At 37.3% G+C, this 12,807-nt stretch overlaps 1 protein-coding gene across 3 annotated transcripts in view; it reads left to right on the top strand.

Moving 5' to 3' along the window:
- The window catches only part of Dpp10 (dipeptidyl peptidase like 10), a 1,509,398-nt gene that overhangs the window by 1,453,680 nt on the left and 42,911 nt on the right, over positions 1-12,807 (top strand). For all 3 annotated transcript variants that reach the window (XM_028883881.2, XM_028883880.2, XM_028883882.2), the window contains exons 14-16: positions 5,957-6,048; positions 6,646-6,693; positions 11,608-11,729. In XM_028883881.2, the coding sequence (XP_028739714.1) occupies positions 5,957-6,048; positions 6,646-6,693; positions 11,608-11,729 (262 nt within the window). The remainder of the gene's footprint in view (positions 1-5,956; positions 6,049-6,645; positions 6,694-11,607; positions 11,730-12,807) is intronic.

Genomic DNA, 12,807 nt, shown 5'->3' on the forward strand with positions numbered 1-12,807 from the left:
GAGTGAATTATCTCCTTGCCTTCATCATAACATTTGAAATTTAGATTCTAAATATGTACTTTTTCATAATACCAAATAATTATTAAACTAATACTTTTTATTAGCATTTAGTTGACTTGAAGTATATTTATAATATCAACTATTTGCTCAATGTTTCAGTGAGGCCATATGCATAGCACATATTCATTTGTATATTGGATTATTATGTAATATGTGTTAGTAAAATTACAGTTTCTGCATCCAAAGTAAAATATTTGTATATCTTTATATACATGTTTCCAAACTGCTTTCATTATGAAAATATGAAGGCAGAGTTATGAACATTTCCTTCAGTTTCACATAGTCTATTAAAATGATAGCTGACAACATTATTCGGATGATTAGATAGATGACTTGGTGGCTAAGAGCACTTACTCCACAATTACCAGAGTTTGGACCCAGTGCCCAAAATGGCTGTCCTTCTAGTTCTTAGAGTAGCTGGGGCAGGAGTACTGATAGGCCTTGCTGGTTTCCAACCTGGCCATAATACATGCCCCAGGTTCAGGAAGAGATTCTGCCTCTGTGGACTAGGAGAAAAGTACTATAAGAGGACACACAGTACCCTCTTGGGGTTTCTATCCATGGACATAGGAATGTGCACCTTCACATACATGCACATGCATTCACATAGACACAGACACATGAACATAGTTGTTCTTATGAACAATGTGTACCTCCCTGTTGTTGAATGTGAGACGGTTCCTCTGAGCAGTTATTTGTACATGGCCCCTCTACTAGTCACTCTCCTCACTGCTGTGACAAAATACCCAACAACAATAACATTTATTTTGCTCCCAGCTTGAGAATACAATCCATCATGGTGGGAAGGCTCATAGTGACCATAGTCAGGAAACAGAGAGAGATGAGTGCTGGTATTCAGCTCACTTCTAGTTTATTCAGTGCCAGAATGCAGACCATGGAATACAGCTGCCCACATTTAGGGCACATCTTCCTTCCTCAGTTAACCCAAACTAGAGACTCCCTCTTGGGCATGCCCAGAGGAACATCTCCCAGGTTATTACAAATCTTGTCATATTGAAAATCAAGATTAACCCTCACCATATCTCTCCCACTCAGAGAAGGGTGAGCAGAGTTTCCAGACTGTCATCTTCCCAAGCTGGGTTGAGTAAAAAAATGTTCATTGTTGCATCTACTCACTTTGTCTATACAACAACAAGTTTCTCACAGTAGAGTTGATGATTCCACTCAGAACCATTTAAGTTCCCTTATTCATTATAAGCACTGTAGAGAATAGCATGCTCCCAATTCATAATCCTATCACCTAATCAACCTAATAAAAGTTTTTCATTAAATTTCACTACTCTATCTGATTAGGACATTGTCTGAAAACAATGAGTTCATTTCCTGTGATGAATAGACAGTAAATGAAGGCATGCTATTTTTGAGCAGTACAGTATTTCCCTTATTTAGAGGCCATAGACTTTAGTCAGAATTTAATATCAGATATTTGAATAAACAGGGAGTTATCAGGAGAGAAACACAGGCACTGCTGAATGTGCCAACGTGCTTCCAGCTTTGTTAATAGAAATGCATGGCTCATATATTACTCTTCTGCATGAGATAAAATCATCAATAATTCAGCGTGTGTGTGTGTGTGTGTGTGTGTGTGTGTGTGTTGTGTGTGTCTGTGTGTGATGTCTAGTCTCTGATACAGCCGCTTCATTCTAGATTTCCAGCCCTCTTTGGAGAATGAACTAAGTCACATGACTGTTTGCTGTTTATTCTGAATTTAAAGTTAAAGAGTTGAATTGAAGCTATATTGCTATAGTGCAGCCTCTTTCAGAACTACACGCAGGTTCAGATCTGCATTCCGTGTTTCTCTCCTGCCAAGTTTATGTAGAAGAGATTATGGATTCAGAACAAGATACACTCCTGTGTAATAAAAATTTGTATTATTTTTTACATTGTTAAATTTGCATTCCTTGCCGTGAGAGATAGTTTAACTGGAAAAACTACTTGTGGCCAAACATGACATCATGAATTTAATCACTGGGACTTACATGGTGGAAGGAGAGACATGACTCCCACAGGTTGTCCTCTGACCTTCACACATATACCATGTACACACACACACACACACACACACACACACACACACACACACACACACACTCAGTTATCAATGCTAAAAATGTAAATTTTCTTTCTCTGGCTTTATGTTTCCTGAAAGTATCTGCAAAACTATCCTCAGTTCAGACATCCCCTTGTATAAATTAATCAAGTTTATACGTTTATTTTTATGTGCTTGATATTAATTTAACACATTCTGATTTGTTTGAAATGAGTTGCTGGGAGTCCATACAAAAGTTAATGTTTACTCTTATGGAATACAGTGTTCTAATGCAGGAGGTGGGAAAATTAGTGAGGCCCTCAGTGGGAAAAATGGGTTCGTGTTCTCCACTAGAGGTTATTTACCTTGTTAGAAATGAAACAACTGGACATGATGGATATTGTAAATAAAATTAAAAGGTCATGAGCTTCCTATAATGCTTCCAACAATAGATTTTTTTCATAATCTTAGAAGTGTAACTTTCTTGCAGTAATTTTTTATGACTCTGAGATACATTCTCACAATTTAGCACAGTCTGGCTTTTGACTTATGAGGTGCAGTCTAGGCTCAGCTCCTGATCTCCCTGCTCAGGCCCCTATTCCTGTGCTGAGTATGCACCATTATCACTGGCTTTAAATATGTAATATTTGGGAGCAAATACATCTTTGAAGTGAATATTACATGCTTATGTTCTTCTATACACTTTATTCAAGCATTTCTCAAAAGGTTTGAGTTTTATTCATTACCAACTCAAACAATCCACATAAACATGAAAATTTACTGAGAAACAGACAAAATAGTCGACTCAGAAATTTGTGAGCCAAAAGTCTTTCAAAATATTCATAAATATAAAAAATCATTATGATGTTTAAAGTGATTTTTCATCTTGAAATTGAAATTATAGCTATAATATTGATGTATTTGGACTCTGTTCTTAGAGCAATCAAAGCAGATCCTGAAAGCAAGTAAGGATAACTGCCTGATGTAGTTTAGAATTCCAAGCTGGCCTTTGGCAGGTAACTGGCTAAAATTTCACAGATTTTCTGTTGTCCTTTCATCTGTACCTTTGGTCTACAAAGACTTAAATCATATTATTACCTCAGATACTGCATAAAGAACTTGGTATAATGTGAATAATGACAGCCAGAAGGCCAGAGAATTTATAAGAACAAGATTCCTTCCATTTGTTTTCTTAGTTTCATTGAAGTAGGTTCTGGTGATGTATCCCAGATTAGAGTGTAGCCAGGCTGTCAGATAGTTCCCAATCTTCCTGCCTCAGGCTTCTGAGCTGAGAGATTGTAGGCATGCACCAACATAGTGGACAGGAATAGAGAATTTAAGAAAAAGGTTAAAATGTAGAAGACTAAGAATGTTTTGAAGAAAAAATGTGTTACTATGGAAACAGAGTGGCATATAGACCATGGGTTTGCTTTCTGTTGCAAATGGAATTGGCAGTAAGCTGTGGTAAGAAAATTCCCCCAATCATATATCTACATTCTGAACAAAGATGTCTTGGGAATATTCCTCAGACAGCAACATTTTGTCAGGACAATGCTATAAAACTGAGAGTTAATAACAACTTTTCAAAAGCCAAAGTTCTTTTTTATATATAATTTCTTGTCCTAGACATATAATAAAACACAACCAATTTCTTATTGTATCCTTTATTTGTATTCCACCTATCTAGTTCTACTTTATTTGCTTATAAACACTTTAATACATGAACAACATAGATGTATTTTATTTCCAACTTTGCCTTTAATTTTTTCAATTTATTTGTTTGTGTGTGTATGTAGTCACTGCTTGTGAGGATGTATGGAAGTCAGCAGACAGCATTCAAAAGTTGCTAATATCCCTTTCACTATGGGTTCTGGAATTTAAACTCAGGTCATAAGGCTTGTTTGGCAAGTGCTTTTGCCCACTGAGCTATCCTCCTGGCCTTTGCCTTTTACTTTCTAAGACATTAAAGATTCCAACATGGGTGAGGGAAGTCTCTCACAGCCCCTACATCAGCGGCTCTCAACCTTTGAGTCATGACCCTTTTAGGGGTCGTGTATCAGATATTTATATCATGATTAAAAACAGTAGCAGAATTGTAGTTATATAGTAGCAATGAAATAATTTTATGATTGTGGTCACCACTGCATGAGGAACTGTATTAAAGTTCTGTATTAAACTGTATTGAAGTGTCATGGCATTAGGAAGTTGAGAACTACAATCCTGGATGGAAAGCTTTAGTCTGTTCATGATTGCTAAGAAAAGATGAGCTTCTGCTAGGTTATCCAATGTCACGTGGTCAGTATTAAACACATGTGCATATGAGCAATACTAAATCAACTCTATGGGTTACACTTACATATACATACATGTGTTTATAGACAAAAATATACATATACACATCTGTGTATATATGTGTGTGTGTGTGAGAGAGAGAGAGAAAACAATAATTAAAGAAGAAGTAAAGAATTTGAAAGGTCGTTGGGTGTACATAAGAGTTGAAGGGGAGAGAAATGGGTATAAATAATGTAAATACAGTATTCATATATGAATTCTCAAATATGTTAATGTAATTTTTATTATTATAATTCGGTGATATGGGGACACCTTCCCAGAAAGATGCTTGCCAGTATGTTCAGAGGTCACAAACCCTCCTGTGTTCATCTTGCTTTCAAATGATTCCCCAAGGAAAAGGAAAAATAATAAACATATTCAAAGCATTGTACATTAATGAAATCATTTTATATTTAGCTTTCTCAACCTTTGTATATTTTTTAAATAAATAGAATTTTTAGTTCCACTTGACAGAAAATAAAGAATAAAAAATAAGTAAGTGTCGGGGAGAAAACATGAAAGACGAAGTCCAGGGAAGCTCACGTTGCCAGTGGACAGATATTTGAAAAGCAATGCCAGGCATGCATGTTGACACATGTCTGCAATCCAGCACTCAGAGGCTGAATCATGTGTGGTACCACATGCCTGTCATCCAGGATGCTGAGGCAAAGTAGTCTCCAGTCTCAAAAACAAACACAAACATGAAAGTCATCACAGGTTAAGAGCATGTGTGTGTCCTATGACCAAGAGCCCCATCTCCAGGTGTTTTCTCAGGCATGTACCTCTGGAAACATTAAGAAATTTGACTTTTAAAAACAAAAATGTGGGAATCATAAATACAGTCTGAGGATGAACAACTTCTGGCATTTTATAGCGCAATGGGATGATTGTGTTGACTAATCTTTGTATATTTAGAAAGCTAACAAAAACTGTTTGCAAAGAAATGGTGTACATCTATAGTGAAAGACGGGCCATTAGCCTGATCTGATCAATATGTGCTGGACGGAGCTATCATGTGAGCATGTGTGATTTACTGACACGTGTAGAGAGAAAAATATATGAGAATGCAGACATCTTTGTCCTGGTTTGTATATTATACAGCTTACCAAATGTCACAGCAGTACACACATAAGAAAGGTGGGGAATAATCATGTTGCTCAGTTGCAGTAAAGTTTCTTCTGAAATGTTTGCTGTGAGGCCGTGCAACTGTCCAGCTGCCACCGGTTTCAGTAGAAGTCTCACAGCGGAACCAAGTGCTTCCCTCAGGATACCTCACAGCTGCATGGCCACCTGGCATTTCCCGAATTGCTTTCATATAGCACAGGGATAAAGGCCCTCTCCCACCATGGTCTCTTTATTAGAACATGTGTGAGTCCTTGGTTTTAATGTAGGAAACTCAGTTAGCTGCAAAAGAATTAGATGAAGCAGAGGCTTCCAATATTCTTTTTTGTTTACCAGGGAGACACTGTTTGAGTAAAAATGAGAAATCAATAATTTCAATTTTATTTTTTGCAGAGTAAAAGCGAGCAAATTACAGTGCGGCATCTGACATCGGGAAACTGGGAAGTGATACGGATCTTAGCCTATGATGAAGCAGCTAAAAAAATGTGATTGTTTTTGCTTCTCTACATGGGCTCCTCATCAGCATTGTCAAGTGTAATGTTTTCTATTATAAGAGAATAATTTTCTTACCAAAGCTCTTGTGCAAACAAGCTACCCATGTAATAATAACCCTTTCTTTGAAAGCATTCTTTTGGAGCTGAACCATGTACTGCTCTTACAGAGGACCCAGATTCAGTTCCCAGTACCCATATTAGGAGGCTTGCAACTTCATGTAATTTCTGCTACAGAAGACTCTGACACCCTCTTCTGGTGCCCATGGGCACTTGCATGCACATGCAAATATAAATACAGATACACACAAATAAAAATAAATTTTAAAATTGTTATCTTTGCTTTGTACACAGGCACTGTACACAGACGCAGTCCTATCACATACTCTTAAGACTTGGGGAAAGATTATGAAGTAGAGTGATTATTTTACAAAGCAAGACACGTCTGTTTCACATATGGAACAAATTCCCATGACTGAGTAACAAAACAGCCCTTGCTTCTCTTTTTGATGGGTTAGAAAATTCAGGTAAAAACTAAGATTGAGAAAAATAAATACACCTCTAATGTCCTTGCTATTTTTTCCCCAACAGTTACTTTCTGAGCACAGAGTCTTCTCCCCGAGGGAGGCAGCTGTACAGGTAGGTGATGGGAGCTCTTTTTCCCTAGGTTGGCTTTTCAGAGACCATGAACACAAGACAACAAAGGTGTGGAGAAATATCAGCTCATTTTCAATATGGCAAGGGAAGAACCAGTCTCTACATGACAACCTCAAACTCTTGGTATTGTCTCTTGGGCATGGGCCTCAGCAAGTGTAGGGAGCCACACTGGAGAAGGATTTTCTCTCTTGTTGTTTATATCTTTTTTTTTTCCTGATTTGACAAAAAAGACATAGCTCTCAGTTCAGAGAGAATAAAAGACAGTTTATTCTGGAACCAGATATGAGTGACCATGTCCTGGGAACACAGATTTAGGTCACCCCAAATATAGTATTCCAATTGGGTAACAGTTTCACAGAGCTTATATAGTAATGACAAATTCATGGATGAAGATACTTTTGAAGTACATTAGTAGGAACCTCAGATAGACAACTCACAGTCAGCCTGCAAAATCTGAGCTATAGGCTCTGATGCTGGTATCTGATGATGGTCTTAGTTTGGAGGTTGGTGGAATTTATCCAAAGGGATTTATCAAATAGTCACAACAATGTCAGTTCATGCACAGAGGTGGCCAATAATGGCTGTCCAAGGGGCTAAGATAGCCCAAGATAATTTGGCTCTGAACCTGCAACATCCCAACTTCTGTATGATCACTGAAGTTCTAAGCATTCAATCAGCCTCTGTAAATGTTCAATTCAGGTTCTTTCTTGGAAATTTAGTTCACACTGCAAAAACAGCAATGAAGAAAGACATGCGGAAAACCTGGCTTAATTTTCATTATGGCCAATCTGTGCAAGAAAGAACCTTATGCTCTTACTCTGGTCCTTTGGCTGTGACCCTCTGGGAGCCTGTAGAATTATTCTCTGACTGAAGATTTCTATGTCGCTTCTTCTTTTTATTTATCCACTTTTATAGTTTTACAGTACATTTGTGCATATGGATGTGGCTTTTCTCACCTCCCCACATTACAGACATTTACATATTTTCCTAGCAATCTTTCCTTTTGCACCATCTCATGTTGAGTTTTTTGTATGTCAATCAATGTGGCATAAATATAATTTATTCCTGTATAACATAATAGCATGATGGATAGGATTTTGAATACAAATTCTAGCAAGCAATGGCTTCTTTCTTTGTCTTTTTCTTTTCTTCTCTTTTTTTGTTCTTGTTGTGTTGAGGTTCATAAAATTAAATGAGATTTTTGGAGAAGGTAGCCTTATCTGAGTCTAGAATGTTCTTTGCTTAAGTAAAATGAAACAATATATATGTGAATATTCATATCTGCCCAGGACTCCCAAATATAAAACTAAATTCATCAAGGGCTTAAGAGCTCAGCTATTCAGCATTAAAATGTCTCCTCATTCTGCAAGCTCTCAACAGGATCTCACAAAAAAAAAAAATGGCTTTTTATTTGGGGCAGGCAAAGGCCCTATTATTTCTAGATTCTACATGCACTTTCTAATTTCCATTTCATACAACTATTTTAAACATGTCAAGGCTGCTGTGGTTATTCTCAGTGGAAATTCACCCTGTTTGAAGAAGTTTCACCTCTCCTTCTTACCAAGTAGCCTAGGCTTTCTCTTGAGAGTAAAAATGTATATTGAGGGCTGGGGATAAAGTGCTCACTGAAAGCATGGGGACTAGAGTTTGGATTTCCAACTCCTATGCAAAAGCTGGGTAGACAAAAATCCAGCATTTAAGAGGTGAAGACATGGGGTCCCCAGAGCTAGTTGGCTTGCTAAACTCGTCAGAGTAGGTAAGTGCTTAGTTCAGAAAGAGAGACTGTCCAATGAAATAGACTGGGGAGCACTTGGAGACATCACATCAACCTCTGGCCTCCACAAAAGTGCATATATGCACAGGAACACACAGCCTGGATAATGTTACGTCTCACATTCATGGTGGATCTTTTATCAACTAAGACAATTAAGGGTCAGGCTGCGGTGGCACACGCCTTTAATCCCAGCATTTGGGAGGCAGAGCCAGGTAGATCTCCATGAGTTTGAGGCCAGCCTGGTCTACAGAGTGAGATCCAGGATAGGCACCAAAACTACACAGAAAAACCCTGTCTCGAAAAACCAAAAAAAAAAAAAAAAAAAAAAAAAAAAAAAAAAGAAGAAGAAGAAAAAGAAAAGAAAAGAAAGAAAAGAAAAAGAAAAGAAAAGAAAAGCCTTCAGAGACATGTTCATAGGCCAATCAAATGCAGATAAGTCATCATTAAGACCCTGCATTATATGAATTTGACAATGAAAACTAACTCTCACAACTATGAACAATGTTTCAGAGATGTAGAAATACTTGACAATATTTTATTACTTTCATTAAAAAAAAAAAACAAAAATCAGTATCTGTTGGAGCCAAGCCTCAGTCAAGGTCATTGGATGAACATACTTGAGGCTCTTTGCTCTTATTAGTCTAAAAGTGACTTTAAGCACATTGACTGCTTAGATCTGTGTGGTTACTTGTCTCATGATTGGGCCTCAGCAGTCAATATTCCATAACCTGGACTAGTGCAGTGGACTGTGCTATAAAGGGAACACATGGCTCATGAAGTACCAGTTGGCTTGACAGTAAGATGGAGTTTGACCCAGAAAACTCAATCACAATGTTGCCTGAGCTGGAAAAAATGCCCCGTGGTTGATTTAATATATGGAAGAATCAGAATTGTTACCAAATCTTGTGTGTGTATTTTTGTCTAAAAGCATTGTGTGTGTGTGATTTGTTTCAGGAATGTTGAGTAGTGTAAAGGGTGCTAGGGAGATAACAAGCTAATGCTTGCATTACAAGCGTGAGGATCTGAGTTCTGATCCCCAGCACCCATATAAAATGTGTGGGTGTATGCCTATGATCAAAATGCTGGGTGGGTGGAAACACAAGAGGATCCATGGAACTTCCCAGTCAGCAACATAGCTGAAATGGCCAGCTTTGAGTTGAGTGAGAGATTTTGTCTCAAAAAAAATATGGAGAAATAGTGGCTGACACCCAACATCAGCATTAGAACCCTGAACACAACACAGGAAAGTGTTCCTGAACATACATTCATATCACACGTACATACATGCTAAAGAAGTCTTAAATACCAATGTGAATCTCTAAAGAGCTTGGATGTGACAATTTATGGAAAAGGACAGAGAGACAGAAAGGCTTCAAATCTTGTTACCACTGGCAAAGTATAAGAAACCCAGAAACTGCTAAATCTCTCTGGAATAATAGTTCAAAATCACTGTAAATATATTTAGTAAAACTGAACTTAGCCCTAAAAATCATTTAAATGGAAAAATTCATAACCATATTTCAAATAAATTTATGTGATTATCTCACAAGTCATCAAAGGGTAAATTTTTAAGTGCCTAATATGTCTGTGAATTGTGATGATCTCACAGAATTTCAACTATAAATTTGTAGCTCTGAGGGCTACAAATAACACTAAGCCTGAGTTCCTTCTCCCATCTGTGTGTCCATTCTAACACCTCTTCTCTTTTTCCCAGGATTGTCATATACTATGCTTCAAAATCAATATGGTTTTTATTCACACATTCATGTGTATCTAAAATTATGAACCATTCTAAACTGTGTTTGAGAACACTTTGTTCAAATAAGCTTTTTAAAAGCTTTTAGATACTATGTATTAATTATGCATAATACTGGCATCATGACATTTTCATGCATGTATATATTTTGATCATATTCACTTACCTTTACCCCTCCCGCTCCTGCTGGCCTTATTCCTCGTCCCAAGTCTCCCTTCTACTTGTGTGTGTGTGTGTGTGTGTGTATGTGTGTGTGTGAAGAGAGAGAGACAGAGAGACAGAGACAGAGAGAGACAGAGACAGAGACAGAGAGACACACACAGACAGAGTTTTGTTAGGGTTGTTTATAGGAACATGGGCAACTTGTCAGTGGCTAAACCACACAAGAAAATGTCTCTCCTTCCCTCAGGAGCCATTAGCTGCTGATACCTCCCTAAGACATCTAACATGAGCACTCCTCTCTTTGGGGGAAAAGAAGGCACAGGTTTTTATCTGCTAACTAGGCTAATACTGTACTCAGAACTATTTATAAAATAAAAGGAATTAATATGTGGTTTATTCTTGAATGAATTTCTCATACCTTCTTACCCAAAGCACCATTGTCATAAAATAAAGACAAAAGGTTTCCCATTGACCTGGTACGTCAGTAGTATTTTATGTATTTTCAGTACACAATTGTGGTTTCTTTATTTAAAAATCTCAGTGGCCATCTTTGATACAAAAATTTAAGATGCTGTATTCTAATGTTTAGACTGTTGAGGTTGCAAAGTTATGAGCTTCATGTGAGGAAAGTTGTAGAAATATTTGTTCATCTCTTGGCTGACATTCGTTGAGGATTGCTTTATCTGTGACTCTATGAGGAAGTTCTCCTTTAGACTGTACATACAAATGCCTATGGAGAAAATGTAGGGGCTGGAGATAGCTCAGCAGTTAAGAGTCTGTACTGCACTTGCAGAGAGCCAGAGTTCAGTTCCCAGCACTCAGACACTCTCTTCTGGCCTCCTCAGGTATATACATGCACATATACACATAGGCATACACATAAATAAAAATGAAATAAATATTAAAAGGAAAAATGGAGTTAACAACAAATTATATGAATCCCATGAAATTTATTTATAGTTATATGCACCTACAATTTATATGCACATATATAATTTCAATGTTATCCCCAGAAGAAAAATGTATATGTCATAACATTAGTCATGAAACATGGTTTTGCATGTGTTAGATGAATCACAGGTTAGAAAGTATTTCTATGGCAGCTGTGAGGCAAATTTTCTTTTTGACTGTATTTAAATGTTGATTCCATGAAGTTCAAGTGTCTATATTAACATTATTTCTCATTTTTGTTTTATTTTCCCAGTGCTTCTACCGAGGGACTGTTGAATCGTGTTTGCATCTCATGCAACTTTATGAAAAATGATTGCACATATTTTGATGCCAGCTTCAGTCCCATGAACCAACATTTCTTGTTATTCTGTGAAGGTTAGATAGTATATGCTTTTCAATGGGATGCACTGCATATACTTGGTTTGAACAGTTTAATTGTTAATAGGTGTTTATAAATTAGATATTTGCTTTGATTTGACACTTATTTCACTTAGAGAAGGCCATAAGAAGGCTTCAGATTTCCTGGAGCTGGAGTAAGTCATAGTGAGTTTCTCAACTTGGATGCTGGAAACTGAATCTAGGTTCTTCCAAGGACAATGCATGTTCTGCTGAGCCATCTCTCCAGGACCCTCAAATAGAAATCTTTAAAAATTAAAGTGGATGTATAATCTATAGGAACATCTGAACCTGTGGAATCTAAAGAGCTGGGCAATTATTTTGACAAAATCATAGCAAAATAACAATTTGTCTATTAAAGAAAGCAATGTCTGCCTTCCTCCTAAACAGTAGTTTTAATGTTAAGAGATTTAGGATCAATGGGAACAAAAGAGTCAACTCCATTGGTAAAATGTTTTCCTTGTGAGAACAGGGACCTGAATTTGGGCCCTAGAAGTCAAACTGGAAAAAAAAAATGTCCAGTATGACAGCATGCATTATTAATCCCAGTGCTGGGGAAGAGAACCAGATAGATATCTTGGGCTGATATCCAGTCTAACCTACTTGGCAAATTCCAAGCTAGTGAGAGACATTATCAAAAACAACAACAACAACAAAAAAAAGATGAATGGTAACTGAAGAGCCATGCCCAGCTTGTCCTTTGACCTCTACCTGCACACAGATTGACCGGCTCACACAGAATACCCATACCCATGCATACAAGGATTTGGGGAGCTATGTGAACTCGCTTCCTCTGCTCTCCTTCATTTGGAGTTGAGCAGTGGCTCTGCCCCTTATTCCTTCTTTTGTCTCTTGACCTCATGCCATACTCTTACATGGATATGTTTAGAGAAAACTTACAAGGATGTATTAAAACGCCTACCTCTTTTTTCCTTTAATGTGGCAGTGTACTTCTCAGATATGAAATGGAATCCATATATCCCCTTGAAATATAATGGGTGGCATGAATTCTGTTTATTTTGAATCTGGGTTTTTGTATTTTTAGATGTAAAGTACT

The sequence above is a fragment of the Peromyscus leucopus genome, chromosome 15 (assembly GCF_004664715.2).
Source record: "Peromyscus leucopus breed LL Stock chromosome 15, UCI_PerLeu_2.1, whole genome shotgun sequence".
Lineage (NCBI taxonomy): Eukaryota > Metazoa > Chordata > Mammalia > Rodentia > Cricetidae > Peromyscus > Peromyscus leucopus.